Source organism: Coccidioides immitis (assembly GCF_000149335.2).
Source record: "Coccidioides immitis RS genomic scaffold supercont3.1, whole genome shotgun sequence".
NCBI lineage: Eukaryota > Fungi > Ascomycota > Eurotiomycetes > Onygenales > Onygenaceae > Coccidioides > Coccidioides immitis.
In genome coordinates, this window is record NW_004504310.1 from 7,853,152 (window position 1) to 7,869,378 (window position 16,227).

Below are 16,227 nucleotides of genomic sequence, written 5' to 3' on the forward strand. Positions count from 1 at the left end.
ATAAAACTGCAGTCATTATCTCCGATTCCTAGCTATGTGTTAATCGTCCGCTCGCTTCACATACTCACAGCCCAATAGCTATTATACCATAGACTCTCCTGACAACGGCATTAGGCCTCAGCTCTATAAAGACCTTTCCTACAACATGGTGAAGCTCGCGCTCAGTGCCGTGGCCCTTTCTCCCCTGCTTGCCATAGGACGGGCAGTCGCAGTCCCAGTGGAAGATGTGATTGGCCGTGACTTGAGCACGGTATGTGCATTCATATTCCAGGCTCGTGTCGAGATAATACCATAGTAATTCACGAAATCGATGTCCAGGAGACGATCGATAAGTCCACGGACGTTCAAGGTATAGACATCTCTCTTTCTCTCTCCACTCTGGATGCCAGGGCTGGTGCTAATACTCCCCTCGTAGCCAACTCCTCCCTTGATATCCGTGATGCGGCTTTTAAAAACACCTGCTACCACCCAAGTACCGATGTCTCTGTCGGCACTATTGGCGGGGCTGTCGCGTGTTCCAAGTTCCTAAAAGGTCTTGATACTAGACAATGTCATGCCAAGCGAGGCGGCCTCGTGTTGTGTGAGGAGAAAGGGACGGTCATCACGGCTTATGCCAAAGATACTTCAGTCTCATCGTGGTGTAAGCACGTTGCGGCTGGGATCGATTGGATGGTGGAACACTGCGCTACCTGCAAAGGGGATGACTGCAAAATTGCCGGTATGTTGTAGCTCCGTTTTGGATCATATTATGCTTCAACTTGTGCTCTACGCGGCGTGAGATGTAGGGAATACCTAACCGGTTTTCTGGTATTGAAATAGGCATGGCGGCGGCTTATGGGAACGGAGACTATCGCATCAGACTCTCGGGTTAGTAACGCGGCTTGTCTTTTAAGAGGAGGAGTGAGGCGGATTGTGTAATGAGGTACAAGCTGGGCCATTTAAAGTATAGATAGAGGCCGAAGGAGGTAGCAGGATTGACTAAATGGCTGCTATCTCAACCATTTTCTTCCCTTCTTTGGAGAGCAGTCGATGAAAGGTTACATTTAGGCAGTTCAGCCCTGTGGGGTCTCATTTGCCTGTAGTTAAGCTTTTGGTGACAGCAGCCTTGGCTGAGCTTGATGCCGACGATCACTTTGTTACCAGAGCTGGATGCTCGGCTGGCACGTTTTCACACCATCGGCCAATGGCAAAAGAGTACCTTCAGGATCTCACAGGCAACGGGCATCCCAGCGATGCCAAGATTGGATCCCCGAAGGGAAGATTGTTCAACGTGTTGCATGTCCGACGGACCATGCTAAGGCTATTCCACAAGATATGATGTGTCGATATTGTGAATGCATCGTCTCGAATCCGAGTCAGGACAACTTTTCAAAACTTATTGCACCAATAGTTGGCTTACCGACACCACATGGCCCGTGGTCAACTCGATCTGGGTCGCATTTAAATCGAGAACGGCACCAGATAGTCGTGTGCTGAATGTAACAGGGGGTTTCCATAGAAGGGGTTGGCTGCCTTTGGGCCCTTGGACACTTGCACAAAAACAGGAGCCACTTGGATTTCGTCCTCTTCATCAGTTTATTTTTTATTTTTTTTTTCGCCCCTTTCACATGCTGGACTCGTGAGTATCCCCGATTCTTTGCAAAGATGAATGGAACAAACACGGAGCACTTATGATTCCTTTGCTCCATATTAAATCCATGCATCAATCTCAGGCTGTATAAGGGCATAGAGAAATCAAGACGCAATGACACATTCACATCTCCTCCACCTTGATCTCCATCTTCGCCTCCATCCTCCCCTTGGGGCCACTTCCATTCCTCCCCCCTTTAATCTCCGCCCTACACAACCCAGTCCCAGCCAACGCACACTCCCAACACCGTCTCCCAACAGGCAAACACACGGTCTGCCCCAACCCCACCAGCAACCAGTTAATCTCCCTCCACTTCTCCCTCGGCAGCCACGCCTCAAGCAACACCCGCGTCTCCTCTGGTGTCTTGGTCCGCACCCACCCCCACAGATTCGTTATCCGGTGAACGTGCACATCCACACCGATCCCGTCATCCACGCCCCATGCGGAACTCATGCACAGATAGGCCATCTTGGGCCCCACGCCGGGCAGGGCCATTAAGTCAGCTGCCGTGCGTGGGATATCCGAGTTGTAGTGGGACTGGAGGATGGAAGCGGTGGAGCGGAGGTATTTGGTCTTGAGGTTGTGGAAGCCGACCGTTTGGATGAGCTGGTTGAGGCGGGTGGCGGAGACGCGGAGGATGTTGGAGATCGTGAGGGTTGAGTGGCCGGCGGAGTGAGTCGTGGTGTCCCACCGGACCGCGGGCTTTTTACTTGCATCAGCGCCGCCGTCTTCGTTGTTGCCATCATCGTGCTCTCGGTCGAGCTCTGTGTGTAGACGATGCATTGCGACGGCTGTTACGGTGTCTTTTGTTTGGGATGAGAGCATCAGGGCGACCAAGATGTGAAAGCGCCTCTCCTGCTCGGTGGAATTACGCCAGTATAACTCCGCGCAGCCCATGGTGTCAACGGGCGCAGTCGGGTTGCGAAGACGCATATCCTTGATGAGATCGTACATCTTCTCCCAGTTTGGCGGTGGAGCAACGGATCCCGGTGGAGGAGGGGGTTTGCGGGATTTCGTCGCCTTTTTCTTTGGGAGGGAATTCGGCACCTCTACCTTTACATCCTCTTCTTCTTTCACGATGACTTTTCGAGGTTTTCGCGATTGCGATCTGGGAGAAGAACGTTCAGCTTTAGTGGCTACGGCATCTGCTGCAACGAGAGAGGCTCGCTTCCGCTTTCTCGAGCTTGGTGGCGGGCTGGGTTCCGGTTTCAAGAGGTCTTCGATGTCGGTCGTATTTGCTTCAGACAGAACGGAGCTATCGTCGCAGCCATCTTCACTTCCGCTCTCCTGTTTGATGGCTACATTGCTGTCTCCTACTTCGTGTTTCACATGAATTGCGCTTGCAACAGTTTTCGATCTTGTTTGCCTCGAGTTATCAAAGTAACTGGACGTAGCCGCGGTGCGCCGGGTGACTCGACGGGTTGACGATACCGCGTCGACCAGCTTCGACGCCTCCTTTGAGATTAAGGAGGTACGCATTGAGAAGGATATCCCGTCCTGAGCGAAAACATGCGGGAATGTTCTCCACTTGCGTCTCCGTCTTTCGTCTTCCGTCTTCGGTTGCCCCGGGATGTCGTCGCCGTTCGAAAGCTTCAAGGGGGTGAAAACGCACAGCCACACAGAGACGGGGAGTTCCAGCCACACCCCTGCCCGCCCACGTGTGCCAAGACCATACGAGCCTCGGGACCAAACAAACAAAGTACATAGCTCCTTCCCCTCGAGAAAGCGCTTTTTGTTATACCCCGTACCTACCATCTTCGAACGACAACAAAGGAAATAGAAGGAAAACAAAAAACAAACAAAACTTCCCCTTGTGATGGCTTCGGCAAGCACGACCAAGCGGCTCCTCCGCGAGCTGGCCGAGTACCGGGCAAACCCCAACCAGGCGCTGCTGCACCTCGGTCCCGTCACCGACGACGACCTCCTGCGCTGGGAGGCAGTCCTCAAGGGCGTCCCCGGCACTCCCTACGAAAGTACGCGCCCTCCCCACTCCCGCATCCCTCACTCCCCTCTACCCGACTTCCAACACCACCCTTTACTTACTAACCGTTGACAAAAAACAGACGGCCTCTGGTCCCTCTCCATCGCCATCCCACCCACCTACCCTCTCTCCCCGCCCAAGATCTCCTTCACAACGCGCATCTGCCACCCCAACATCTCGTTCTCCACCGGCGAAATCTGCCTGTCCCTGCTCACCTCCGAGCACTGGGCGCCCACGTACACCCTCAGCTCCACCCTCGCCGCCATCCACCAGCTGCTCAGCGATCCGCGCCCGGAGAGCCCGCTGAACGTGGACGTTGCCGCCCTGCTGAGGGAGGGCGATCTGCTGGGCTGGGAGAGCCTGGTCAGGTATTGGACGGGCCAGGAAAGGTGGGAAGGGCATGAGAAGGGGAGGAGTGGGGTGAGGGTGAGGTGATGTCGTGGAGCACAGGTGTGGTTATATTGTCGATATTGGCGAGATCTGTCTTTTTACAGTTGAATAGACGTGTGTGAGAGTTGCGTGTGATGGGGGGTTATTGTGCGCTGGCGTTTTGGGAACATGTTGGGATTGCTCTTCGGATGTAACATCTGATATATACCACCTTTGTTGTACGGAGTAATAATGATATAAATTAGAATCTGTGAAACCTCTTTGCATCCACAGCATCATCTTACAGTTCCAAATGAACGTGTTACTGCGTACAGACTGTTTGATAATGATTGTTAGGGAATAAAAAAAAACTTTCCTCGCAGATTTCATTCTTAGTGTTGTTGTCTAGTCTTGTCTAGGTAGCTTAGTTAACGAGAGAGCATACCCCATTCCCTTTAAAAAAAGAAAAGATGTACATGGAAATAGAGCATAAAAGACAGTCTGCCACCCAACAGTCATTTTCAAGGGAGAAAAGGTCCATAATTATTGCTGCTTGGGCTGTTTGAACCCGAAATAGAGGAAAAAAAAAAGAAACATAACGCCATTGAAATGCACTAACCCCGCTCACATACATAAATCGACTAGTATCACGCTTGATAGCGAGTGAGAGAGGGAAAAGGGAAAGGGTGTAGTTTCAGTTCAATCTCATAATTAGAGGGCAAAGGCAACACCGATGGCTCCAAGCAGTGCGAGCATCTCTTTCTTCATCGTAGCGGGAGCAGAGGCACCGTTCTGCAGAGAAGGGTTGGACTGGCTTGGTTCTGGGGAGTTTCCGTTCGAATTGCTTCGAGTTGGCTGGACTAGGACAACCGAGGTGTAGGTGACAAGGCCACCGTCTTCATTAGTGGTGGTGCCGATGACGGTGGAGCTGATGGGAGGAGCAGAGGTGGTCTCTTCTGGTGGCTGAGTGGTGGTCTGATCCGGGGTCTCACTGGACTTGGTGGACTCAGTTTCCGAAGTGGGCGAAGCAGTCGTCCGGGTCGGGGTGGTTGGGGACGGGGAGGTCTCCGGGGGGGATGAAGTGTCGGGAATCTCGGTGGACGGAGTTTCCGAGCTGGGAGGAGGGGTGGATGCATCGGAGGTTGTCTCCGGGGAAGAGGATGGCGGCGGAGTAGTCGGAGTCACAGATGGGGTGGAATTGGTGACAGCTCCGCTGCCTCCCTGTCGCTTGATCAATTGATATCGAGGGTCGTTCTGAGGAGGAACACCGAGATCGTGTTTGATGTCGACGGACCGCTCGGAGACAGAATTCCAGAATTTGAAGGAGAGAGCGTGGAAGGCAGCTGCCACAGTGCGGTCGTCATAGCTGTCTCGTTCCTGGTGGAATGGACGTCGATGGATGGGCTCAGATTGGACGTGGATGGAGCAGGCAAGGATGAGCAGGACGCAGATCGCGCGACGACCGAGAGAATGGAGCATTGTGGGCGTCTTTGATGGCTAGGCGGCCCAAAATAGGGATAGAGACGCTCGATGGAGGGTGTGTGAGAGAGAGCGAGAGAGAGAGAGAGCGGCAGAGCGAGGGAACTGCAGCCAAAGGACAGGCGAGAAAAGTCCTCTCCAGAAGGCGAAAAGTGAAGTTGGAGAGAGGGGACGGAGAGGGCGAAGCAGAATGAAGTGAATTGAAGTGCGTGAAGGCAGCAAGCCGCACAGAATAAATACAGCGGATTACGTGAAACCAGCAAGAGCCGCAGCGGTACAATGCGTGACAACGTCCCCGTAAAGTACCTTCCACTGGCACTGTGTTCCGGGCGTGCAGGTACGCTCTCCCAGGCGATGGCGGGCCTTTTGAAACCCCCCTTGGTGGAGCCGCCGCAAAAGGGCCGGCGTCGTCAGCATCTTACACCGGCCCGTATTACGGTAAGATACGCCGTAAACACTCGTTTCGTAAGGCTGAAGGCGGGTCTCGGTTATTCTTAGCCAGCCAATCGCCAGACGCCGGATCGCGTGGTCGCCGCTGGTTGGCTGTGTCCGTTTCAAGCCCCACGGCCCTTTTTGGGAGCTGCACCGCCTCACGAGCAAACTCCAATTCCGACCAGGAACAAAGAGCTTCAGGCACCGTGCTTCAATTGCAGGACTCGCAAGCCATCCCGCTGCTAAAGGCTGGGTTTTATCAGCTTAGCTACGGGCTCTTTCTCCAGGAAGGGCGCAACGCCTAATTTTGGGAGTGAAATTCCCGCAAAAAAGACAAAAGGCATCGCTGCGAGACATCGAGTTGCAAGGATGCAGAATTCGTGGTTCTGATGAAAATGGAAGAAAATCTCCGCAATGATGCAATCCCCGCGAGAGAGATGCCGGTCGAAGCTTCAGCTGGAAGGGAAGAGAAAGCAGGGAAAGCAGGGAACCAAGAAAGAATCGGCAAAAAAAAAAGCAAACCAAATTTACGGTCAATTGTTGGCCAAAGTGGAGTCGTACTATCGCTAGTTCTTATCTCGTTATTTATCCTCTCGGGGAAAATCGTGTCCGACTCTCCCTTTTATGTGTGCTCCGGACCGGCTCTGCATTCAGGGGCCTTCAAAATCTACGACGGAGGAAGAGCCGGACTTTTTCACCACAGCAACCGTGTCCTTGCCAGACAATGGGAGCTGCATGCCGTGATCCAAGAAAAAAGAAAAAAAAAGAAAAGAAAAGAAAAGAAAAGAAAAAAAAAAAGAACGCAGCCAATTTGGCCTGAGATGTTGCCCTTCGCCGTAATACTGTAAGTTATGCACGAGTAACGTACCTGGGCACTTCCATTGTCCTACGAGGAACAGCGCCTGCAGCCTGCATGTCCGGCCTTCCCAACTACTGCTTCCAAGGACTTTCAAAGGGCACATACATGGATGTAAACGCTTATCACTGTGTATGCTGGACCGATGACATTGAACAACCAACAACATCCAACGTCACCTCACCTACCATGAAAAATCTTTGAGTCCTGTAAAGGTTTGCCATGCCCGAAAACGAGCTCAGCCATGACCTAAATGAGACATTGAAGGAAAGTAATACTCAGCATCAACAGCCAGCCAACTTCAGGGCCGGCCCGCGACATCAGCAACAGGGTGCTACATTCGAATCTCCGCCACTCACATCTTTCAATTTCATCTCGCTTCTCAGCCTCCTCTGTTTCTTGTTCCTTTCGTTCTGCTTTTCCCTTATTTTCTTTTCGCTTCAAATTCCCTGTAGGGGTCGTTGCTGACACTCCGTTCAAGGATGGAGCATGTTAGTGCAGCGTTAGACCAATGGTCGCACACATGGAGATGGGTCCGCGATGATCATCGGCAGCGTTCCTATAAACCATGTGGTTCAAAAGTATTTTTTTTTTTTTTTTTTTTTTTCAAGCTTCATCGAAAATGAAATCTCTTCCCAAGTAGAAGCGCATTGTCGACATGAAAATACAAGTTTGGGTATCTGCCTTGAGAATGATCACATCACATGTTCAACTTTGTCTCAAGAGCCAGAAGCTGATGCGGAAGACACGTCCACTCCGCCTGGTTGTGGGGATCAAAGGGGGCGCATATGAGAGGTGGGAAAGGCAAAAGTCTGGTTGAAACACCTTGATGACAACGGTTAGCCCATACTTCCCTCTTTTCGAGAGAAGTGAACGCTCAGACGCAATACGCGGTGGGAGACGCCGGCCACCTTTGCAGCGGAGGAGGCCTACCTGTTTGACAACGGTCCTCAAACGGTGCAACCGTTTTCTTCCCCAACACGTGCACCAACAAATCGATGGGACGGAAAGACACGTCGAGCGGCAGGATTATGTTGTCGAATATATGTGGTAATCACAATTTGCGGTCTAAAATGAACACCTTCCAACTTGGCAACATTTTTTTGCCACACACGGGATTGGGCCGGAAAATCAATGCCAACTCGACGTCCTGGCGTGGCCGACAACCTCAATAATTATCTTTGCTTTCCCTTGTCTTGGGGCTTTGGGGCGGGGCTTTCAAGCAAGTGAATCTCACTTCCTTGATTTCACGTTTGCCGCACGATGACCAGAAGCGCTTCCAGGGCTGTTTGTTATCAGCGGACCCTACTGTCCAGGTCCAGGCGGCTGGCCAACGAAGGCTAGAACGCACCCTATACGGCGAGTAAATTAAAGTGTACACCGACACTCCTTGGAAACCTCTCGCCGACACAGAAACAAATTTTGCTGACAGCTGTCACGAACATCATCGGAAATGCCGAGCCACCCGGGATTTGTCTCGTCCAGTCGAAAGTTTCACCCAAGAATCTCATGAATCTAAGAGGAGCGTCTGCGTCTTGTGCTGGACGCATGTGCCAACATACCGGCCCGCCGCAGCGACTTGGGATATCCCGCACACTGTAAACAGCCCTCCTTGGACCGGTGTGTAGTCCAACTGCATTAAGCCTTTTGCGTATGTCGGCGGCTTCGCTTGCAGATGAGAGGTATCATAAATACCACAGTCATACGGAGTACATTGCGGGGATTGTCGATTTCTTAATCGGCCGCATCAGGTGCTCACGCTATTAGCGGGTGTTTCCTATGAGCCGGGGCCACCGTGGTATCTGTGGGTGCCTCGTGCAAATTTGCCCGTCTCGCAATTCCAGTTATGTCTGCCTGAATGAAAAGTGTATGCGGACCCGGTTCGTCATGGTCCACGCGCGAATAGGTTTTTCTGCATCATGGGCGCAATTAAAGGAACATGGCGTAATGTAAGTCCAGCATTCCCTGCACGGATGGATACCGTGCGATTCTCCGTGTTATCGTTAATTCCACCTAGGAGAAATATGAGACTGTGTAGGATCGTCGTCTTATCATTTTATCGTTATTGGTTTGATTTGTCCTTTTAGACTGTTATAGGACTTCTGAAATAGAGTAAGGATCGCTTTGTATGGGAAAGGAGGTATGTTGGAGATGGTAGTCATCGTGGGCCGGCCTGATTTGTTCTGCGTCATGAATACTCCCTTTTACTGAACCTCGGCTCGCTACACAGTGGTTTTTTTTCTTTTTTTTCTTTTTATTGGGGGGGGGGGGGGGGGGGGGGGTATTCTCGTTCTCAAAATGGTTTTCTTAAAGGGGAGTGTCAAATCTGGGTCCACATAAGGCGGTAAGTTAATGCAGTCTCGTGGAAAAGTCAAGCTTCCTGCGCACGCCACGCCCCGAAATAATGCACGCCGGGGACACGGATTCGACGATCAAATGCCAATAGGCGGTCCATGCCTTTCAGCCGGGTCGTCGACCTCCCGTGTGCGCTGGTAGGAAAAAGGAAAACATTAAAGGAACATCACTGTTGGTGGCTTCATAACTTTTTCTCTTCTCTCGCATGGCCCTTCTCAAGGGCCAACCCACTGCAACAGAACACGAGCGAGTTCCTTTCGGTGAATAGGCTTCGCAACGAAGTCGTTCATCCCTTTCGCAAGGTACGTCTCGAAATCTCCCTTGAGAGCGTTACCGGTCACGGCAATAATAGGAACTTCATTTCTCATCTCGCGGATAGCAGCCGTGGCTTCAAGTCCATCCATCACGGGCATACTTACGTCCATAAGGACGGCATGATACGCCAACGGCTTCTTTTTTATAAGATGCACGGCTTCCGCTCCATCCCAAGCAGCATCAACTCGCTCAAAGTTAAGGGACTTCAATATTTTTAGCATGACAACTTGATTTACCATATTATCCTCCACAAGTAAAAGCTGCTTGCGAGGGGCAATTTTCCTGATATCTTCACAAGGATCTGACGACTCAAGCACCCTCGACCTAGGTGAGGCGGCATCGATGCGACCAAGTTTGATTTTTAACCAAAATATGCTGCCTTGGCAGTCCGGGTTTGTTCGATAGCCCACTGCACCGCCCATAAGCTCTGCTAGGCTTTTGCAGATGGAGAGACCAAGGCCGGTTCCTTGGTAACGTTTGGTCGCCGAGTTGGCGGATCGAGTGAACGGTGCGAAAAGAGTGTTCATTGCTTCATCAGCAACGCCAATACCCGAATCGATGACCTCAACGGTCACAGAGTAGTCATCACGCTCGTCCTCTTTAAAGCATGTCCGAACGTGGATGTATCCTTTGTCTGTAAATTTGACAGCATTGCCAACAAGATTCTGGAGGATCTGACGAAAGCGAAGAGGATCGCCTTTGACATGACTCGGGAAATCTGGGTCGATAATACTCTTCACCTCTATCTCTGGATTTCTGGGTGGGCAACTTTGGATCACAGAGTTCACGATGCTTTCGACGCTGAAGACATCGGTGGTGAGAGAAAATGAACCGGATGACAACTTTGAATAATCGAGGATGTCATTGATTAACCGGAGGAGTACCGAAGTCGACTCCTCAATTATTGTGGCGTATTCTCGTTGATTCTGCGATAAGGCGGTGCTGTTGAGCAGGGAAAGGGCCCCGAGGACCCCATTCATTGGAGTCCTAATCTCATGGCTCATGTTTGCGAGGAAATCACTTTTCAGCTTCGAGGTCTCCTCATATGCAGCGATGAGGCGGGTTTCTGCAGCTTTTCGTTCGGTCAAGTCACGAACGACTTTGACAAAGCCGACATGGTGGCCAAACTGATGAACTGGCGTTATGGTGACATTGGCCCAAAATCGGGAGCCATCCTTGCGATAGCGCCAACCCTCATCTTCAACCTTGCCATCGTGCAGCGACAGAACCAACTCCTTCCTTGGCTTGCCCTGCGCGCAGTCATCCTCTCCGTAGAACATGGAGAAATGTTTCCCGAGGACCTCTTCAGCGGTGTAACCTTTCAGGATCGCTGCGCCGGCGTTCCATGTAGTGATATATCCCTTTGTATCCAGCATGAATATAGCATAATCGCTGACTGTGTCAACAAGGACGCGATAAGTTTCTGAGGCATATGCGTTCTCATGTATCTTGGACTTTAAGTAGGGATCGGTAATGTTCAAGGCTTCTAGGACCACGTAAAGGAGCCTGTTTGTCTCGAAGATGGGGGTAGCTCTCATGCGGAAAACCGACTGGGATAAGTAGTCCTCGACATCGTGCATCACTTGGACGTTCTGAGTGGAGATGGCGGTATTGATAACGCTGTCCAAGATAGCGACATCTGGCACAGGAATCTGCGATGGCTCCATGTCGAAGATCCGTCGACCTAAACACTCATGTAGGTCCAGCTTGAAAAGCTCAAGGTGGCTGTTGGAAATATCGATAATGCGAAGGTCAGAATCAAGAATGATCGTCGGGATCGGTGTAAGAGCAAAGACTTTGCACAGATTCCGATAAGAATCTTTGGGGCGAGGTTTAGCTTCAGCTGTTTCCGGGGCAGCGGTAAACGTGCTGTGGGATTCGACTTTGTCCTCGGCGGGGTTTTCTTGGGAGAGGGGTTCACTTCCCGGAGTTAACGGCTTCTGGACTCCGGAAATCTGCAGGTCTGAAATCTGCTCATTAAGGGTCGCTTGGGACCTGCATCTTGTGTCATTACCAGTGAACTCTGCAGGCCACTGTTGCTGTTGTTGGCTCTGCTGCAGCTCTTCTGCAGCCGGGTCGACGGGAGGTTGGATCACAACAAAACCGCCAATTTGCTTGCCATCAGCCATGTCACCCTTGTTATTCAACTGGGCAGGTTGGCGCGCTTCAGGCATTTTAGCATTGTTCATCGGGTTTGTAGCTAGTGGAAGACGGTCGAGCCTAGGGCAGGGTTTTATATTCAACGGCTCTGGGAAGTGCGAAGGGCGAAAAGATTCAAACCCGCCAGCTTCTCGCCCCGCGACGTGTTTGGTTGGTGCTGACTAATGCTTCTAGACCGCGGCCAAAGGGATCAACGTACTTCCGGATTGTTTGTTTTTGAGGTAGTCGATGCGGTTGGCTAAGTGCGCACAGCGGAATAGAGGGGGGCGATATATGAGGAGGCAAACGCCAGCCGTCTTCGATTCTCCGAAAGACGTCTTTGCCGGATTCCCACGCTGTCTATGTGGAGGAAGACTCGGCGATCAAAGTTCCGCTGGAACACCTTGCATGGATAGGTCGGCACGACGCCAACGGCGTGTTTCGGGACATTGAGGCCAACCAGGTTATTTAGCAGCAACAGAATCAATATTTGCAGGCCACTAACTAGCATCCGGCCTGTTTGACAGCCTCTGCTCGCCCCAGTTGCCGCTCGCAACGCTTTCGTGGCGCTTGCAGGCATGCATGTTAACTAGCGTGCTTCTGGTGAAAGCTTCCTCGGGGCTGGGTTTGATGCCAAGATCCTAAGGATTTATATAACTCCGGGATACGCTTTAGGTAAGGTTGCCCCAGCCCAAAGAGGGCCATCGGCTAGTGACAGGCGCCAAGCCTATCGCTGGTATCATCACCACCCGGCGCTGTGCTGCGCGGTATTATGTCGGACCTGGCTGTTCAATCGAAGGGGCTCGTTGGAGTCTACGGGAAAAGTTTTCAGGCCAGGAACCTTTGACGAACAGGCATCGGTCGCCCTAGCATATAGCCTGCCATGCCCGCCATCTCCATCTCCACCTTTGCCCAGTCCCAGCAACACCTTCTCCTCCTCGAGCACGAAGCAGAGATAGCCTCTTCAGCGCTCGCCTCGTCTGCAGGCAGCACTAACTCGAGCTTATCTTTTGTGTCCCCCGCGACACGGCGCGCTCTGCAGGCTGCCGGGCATGCCTTGACGGCCTTGGTGCTTGTGAATTGTCGGACGGGGATGGGCGGGAGAGAGGTTGGTGAATTCGGCGTTGATGCGGCGCTGAAGAGTGCAAAGGGAAAGAAGACAGGTGAAGGTGCTCTCCCTACTGGTAATGGCGATGGCGCAAGAGAGAGTCTGCCGGCCCATGGAATCCGAGTCGGAGATGTAGTGAGGGTAGAGCCCATTGTCTCCGGCGCACGAGGTGGCTCTGGGAGCAAGGCTGGAAAAGGGAAGGTAGGGAAGGACGATGCAGATGTTACGAAGGGCCTAGAGGGTGTGGTCACCAAGATTGGAGAGAGGAGCGTCTGGGTGGCATTTGATGAGCGTGGTCGACCAGGAAAGCAAGATGATGACGGCGCTGCTGGCCTGTGGGGGCAGAAACTTTGGCTGTGAGATGCGTCTTTTTTGTGGTTGTTGAGCACATACGTGGAAACAATATGTGGAATGGGCACTGACGCTCCCTTCAGGGTAAAATTGGCAAATGACATTACATACCGCCGGTGCGTTTGCTCAATGACAAGACCAACTGGTCCGCCCTTTTAATGCTAACTTAGAAACAAAGGATGAAGCAGACAATGGTCAGGATGGAAAAGATGGCTGAATCAGAACACAGTTCTTTCATGCGAGTTCTCTTCGGCCACACCACGCCCTCGCCTCCCGACTGGTCATCCGCTTCCTCCCTTGACTTCATAGACCCAAGCCTGAACGATTCGCAAAAAGAGGCAATCCGCTTTGCCCTGGCGTCCCGCGAAATCGCGCTCATACACGGTCCTCCCGGAACTGGTAAGACGCACACCCTAATTGAATTAATCCTCCAACTCCTCCGCCGAAACTTGCGTATCCTCGTTTGCGGGCCGTCAAATATATCGGTGGACAACATCGTTGAGCGTTTGGCACCGCATAAAATTCCTCTGGTGCGGATCGGACATCCTGCGCGGTTGTTATCATCGGTTGTGGATCATTCGCTGGAAGCCCTCACGCAGACTTCCGACGCTGCGGCTATTGTGAAGGATGTACGACGGGAGATCGACGAGAAGCAAGCCAGTATTCGGAAGACAAGGAGCGGGAGGGAGAGGAGGGAGATTTATAAGGATCTAAAGGAACTGCGAAAAGAATTTCGAGAACGAGAGGCCAGATGTGTTGACCATCTTGTTACGGAGAGCAAGGTGGTATTAGCCACATTGCACGGAGCCGGTGGGCATCAGCTGAAAAACCAGAAGTTCGACGTTGTGCTCATTGATGAGGCTAGTCAGGCCCTGGAGGCGCAGTGTTGGGTGCCTCTGCTGTCAGCTTCAAAGGCGATACTTGCTGGTGATCACCTGCAGCTCCCTCCGACAATTAAATCAACAACGACAAATACGCCGTCGGGTTCTTCTAGGAAACTTAAATCATCCAACGCAATCCAAAGCGGGGCAGACGATCTAACAATCTCAAGCCTCTCAATAACCTCGCTTGAAACCACTCTCTTCGATCGCCTCCTTTCCCTCCACGGTCCTACTATCAAGCGCATGCTCACCACTCAATATCGCATGCACGAGAAGATCATGTCATTCCCCTCATGCGAGCTCTACGAGTCTAAACTCATCGCCGCAGACCATGTCAAAGCTCGACTTCTCAAAGACCTACCGTGCGACATCCAAGATACGGACGATACCTGCGAACCACTTGTCTTCTATGACACGCAGGGCGGGGAATTTCCCGAGCGCATTGAAGACGGCGAGCTTCTGCTAGCAGACAGCAAGAGCAATGATCTTGAAGCTGCAGTTGTGGCGAGGCACGTTCAAAACCTAATCGCCGCTGGCTTGCGAGAGGAGGATATCGCAGTGATCACACCGTATAATGCGCAAGTAGCGCTCTTGGCACAACTTTTAAGAGAGAGGCATCCTGGATTGGAGATTGGGAGTGTCGATGGATTTCAAGGTCGGGAGAAAGAAGCGGTGGTTGTGAGCCTTGTGAGAAGCAACGCAGAGCGGGAGGTCGGGTTCTTGGGCGAGAAGAGAAGGCTGAACGGTACGACGCTGGTCCCTGATTTTGGGCTGAAAAATTCTTGCCGTGTGCTGACAGGCATGACCACGATAGTTGCTATGACTCGTCCACGAAAACATTTGTGCGTGTGTGGGGATTCTGAGACTATCAGCCGGTAAGTGGACCTCTTCCCTGTCTCTGCTCCACACATGCAAAACACGCGGGAAGCGAGCTGTGGGATTCGCGAGCCCGACGATCAGCCCGTGTGGTGCACCCTATTTGCTGTGTGCTCGCATAATTTCTTGACACTGAAACTTGCGACAGCGGGAGTCCATTCCTCAAACGGTGGATGGATTATTTAGAAGAAAATTCCGATCTGCGGTATCCCGATGCTGCCGAATACATGCAAACGGCTTGAGCTACATGTCAGAAAATGGCGGTCTAGGATTGGCATGATGGCCGGTTGCTCCAACCAGGCTGCAGTCGTCTTCAGAAAGAAAAGAAGAAAATCCGTACGCAGTCGTAATCAAGCACCACCGTTCCTCCTTTTGGCCTTTTTTCCTTAAGAAAGAAATAACTGCTCGGGTTAGCCGCTATTTATGCCCGTTTCAGAGCTGTTTAATCGGGGCGGGATGGCCAGAGGCTCATTACGTTTGGGGATAAGCCGATTGTGTAGAAAGTTTGATAGTCTTAAAGTTCTGGGACCAGTTCACGAACAGAGACTGGTAACCGTGTTCTCGCTGCCAGAGGACAAGTCGATCGACTACGAGCGTGGACAGCTAGGGGCATATGGGTTAATTAGACGTTGCATGTAACGGTGCAAGCGAGCATCATGTCGCGCAGGTAAATTATCGACAAGTCAAGCCTGTGCGCTCTTGTGTAGAAACAAGTACATACAGATCGCTTTTCACGGATCACTGGGCGCAGGCCAGTTTGTTGCTGAGACAGTTTCAGCTCGACGGCTTCTCTTCCTTGCCGTCGGATGTTGTGCTCCATCAGGCGAACATTCCAGCAGTTCTGTCTGCACGCGAGCACGCCGAAGCCAACACGCGACCATCGTGACACGGCAGCAAGCCAAGTCTTGGCGCAGTCAGCGATCTCAATCCATCGACGAATTTCCTCGTCGTTGTTGATAAGCCTGTCGTTTTGGTGGTTAGTGGTTCGGAGCCTTGCGACTGACCGTCCATGGAGAAAGAAAGTGGGCTCTCCAGCGCGATACGAGCTTCCAGAAGACCTCCACATGGTTTGCCTCGAGCTCAACGCGGCCGACAACAAACGCTTTTCCCACGTCGCCAACGGGTTGATGCTTGCTCTAGCAATTCTACCTTGCAGGGTCTTTATGCTCTCGTTGCTCGTTTATCTTCTTGAAAAGCGATACCGGATGTCTGCATTGAAAAAACAAAGGGGGGATCAAACATCTTTCTTCCTCGCCCAGATTCTGGAACAACAGCCTGGCGGGTTCAGGATCCCAGCCCGGCAGGGATGCCAGGGTGACATGGCTAAGTTTGGGTGCCTCAAGCGGCAGACCAAGTGGAGATTCTACCCCTGGCGCGAAGGAGAAGCCAGCGAGCAGAGAAAGAAAATCCCCGCATTCTATTTGATCGACTACGCCCGCTTTGAGCAAAGCGTCA

The 16,227-nt window shown here is 52.0% G+C and overlaps 8 protein-coding genes across 8 annotated transcripts; 4 read left to right on the forward strand and 4 right to left on the reverse strand.

Moving 5' to 3' along the window:
* Positions 1-145: 145 nt before the first annotated feature.
* Positions 146-1,364, forward strand: CIMG_00211 (uncharacterized protein; the record flags this gene model as incomplete). The annotated part of the gene is made up of 3 exons (XM_001246439.2): positions 146-250; positions 319-349; positions 416-1,364. The coding sequence occupies 3 exons, from the start codon at positions 146-148 to the stop codon at positions 727-729; spliced, it is 450 nt and encodes a 149-aa protein (XP_001246440.2). The 3' UTR covers positions 730-1,364.
* A 288-nt stretch (positions 1,365-1,652) lies between these two features.
* CIMG_00210 (DNA repair protein Ntg1) lies at positions 1,653-3,201 on the reverse strand. The gene has a single exon (XM_001246438.2). It carries the CDS (start codon positions 3,107-3,109, stop codon positions 1,754-1,756), a length of 1,356 nt encoding a protein of 451 aa, XP_001246439.1. The 5' UTR covers positions 3,110-3,201; the 3' UTR covers positions 1,653-1,753.
* A 159-nt stretch (positions 3,202-3,360) lies between these two features.
* Positions 3,361-4,254, forward strand: CIMG_00209 (ubiquitin-conjugating enzyme). Its single transcript, XM_001246437.2, has 2 exons — positions 3,361-3,603; positions 3,694-4,254. The coding sequence occupies exons 1-2, from the start codon at positions 3,447-3,449 to the stop codon at positions 4,044-4,046; spliced, it is 510 nt and encodes a 169-aa protein (XP_001246438.1). The 5' UTR covers positions 3,361-3,446; the 3' UTR covers positions 4,047-4,254.
* Positions 4,255-4,339: 85 nt separating this feature from the next.
* CIMG_00208 (uncharacterized protein) lies at positions 4,340-5,628 on the reverse strand. Its single transcript, XM_001246436.2, has one exon. The coding sequence runs from the start codon at positions 5,457-5,459 to the stop codon at positions 4,692-4,694; it is 768 nt and encodes a 255-aa protein (XP_001246437.1). The 5' UTR covers positions 5,460-5,628; the 3' UTR covers positions 4,340-4,691.
* A 110-nt stretch (positions 5,629-5,738) lies between these two features.
* Positions 5,739-6,196, forward strand: CIMG_00207 (uncharacterized protein; the record flags this gene model as incomplete). The annotated part of the gene is made up of 2 exons (XM_001246435.2): positions 5,739-5,796; positions 5,859-6,196. 2 exons carry the CDS (start codon positions 5,739-5,741, stop codon positions 6,194-6,196), a joined length of 396 nt encoding a protein of 131 aa, XP_001246436.2.
* Positions 6,197-9,049: 2,853 nt separating this feature from the next.
* On the reverse strand, positions 9,050-11,638 carry CIMG_00206 (PAS domain S-box protein). Its single transcript, XM_001246434.2, has one exon. It carries the CDS (start codon positions 11,589-11,591, stop codon positions 9,318-9,320), a length of 2,274 nt encoding a protein of 757 aa, XP_001246435.1. The 5' UTR covers positions 11,592-11,638; the 3' UTR covers positions 9,050-9,317.
* A 664-nt stretch (positions 11,639-12,302) lies between these two features.
* On the forward strand, positions 12,303-15,217 carry CIMG_00205 (DNA helicase). Its single transcript, XM_001246433.2, has 5 exons — positions 12,303-13,020; positions 13,099-13,131; positions 13,194-14,641; positions 14,711-14,771; positions 14,921-15,217. Exons 1-5 carry the CDS (start codon positions 12,440-12,442, stop codon positions 15,012-15,014), a joined length of 2,217 nt encoding a protein of 738 aa, XP_001246434.2. The 5' UTR covers positions 12,303-12,439; the 3' UTR covers positions 15,015-15,217.
* Positions 15,218-15,243: 26 nt separating this feature from the next.
* Positions 15,244-15,838, reverse strand: CIMG_00204 (uncharacterized protein; the record flags this gene model as incomplete). The annotated part of the gene is made up of 2 exons (XM_001246432.2): positions 15,244-15,375; positions 15,494-15,838. 2 exons carry the CDS (start codon positions 15,836-15,838, stop codon positions 15,244-15,246), a joined length of 477 nt encoding a protein of 158 aa, XP_001246433.2.
* Positions 15,839-16,227: the final 389 nt, after the last annotated feature.

Excerpts from the sequence above, each read along its gene's own strand:
- CIMG_00205 (XM_001246433.2), top strand. The coding sequence starts at position 12,440 with ATGCCCGCCATCTCCATCTCCACCTTTGCCCAGTCCCAGCAACACCTT. Across the intron at positions 13,021-13,098 it reads TGGGGGCAGAAACTTTGGCT|GGTAAAATTGGCAAATGACA; the intron begins GTGAGATGCGTC and ends CGCTCCCTTCAG. Across the intron at positions 14,642-14,710 it reads CGAGAAGAGAAGGCTGAACG|TTGCTATGACTCGTCCACGA; the intron begins GTACGACGCTGG and ends TGACCACGATAG.
- CIMG_00208 (XM_001246436.2), bottom strand. The coding sequence starts at position 5,459 with ATGCTCCATTCTCTCGGTCGTCGCGCGATCTGCGTCCTGCTCATCCTT.
- CIMG_00206 (XM_001246434.2), bottom strand. The coding sequence starts at position 11,591 with ATGCCTGAAGCGCGCCAACCTGCCCAGTTGAATAACAAGGGTGACATG.
- CIMG_00210 (XM_001246438.2), bottom strand. The coding sequence starts at position 3,109 with ATGCGTACCTCCTTAATCTCAAAGGAGGCGTCGAAGCTGGTCGACGCG.
- CIMG_00209 (XM_001246437.2), top strand. The coding sequence starts at position 3,447 with ATGGCTTCGGCAAGCACGACCAAGCGGCTCCTCCGCGAGCTGGCCGAG. Across the intron at positions 3,604-3,693 it reads CCCCGGCACTCCCTACGAAA|ACGGCCTCTGGTCCCTCTCC; the intron begins GTACGCGCCCTC and ends GACAAAAAACAG.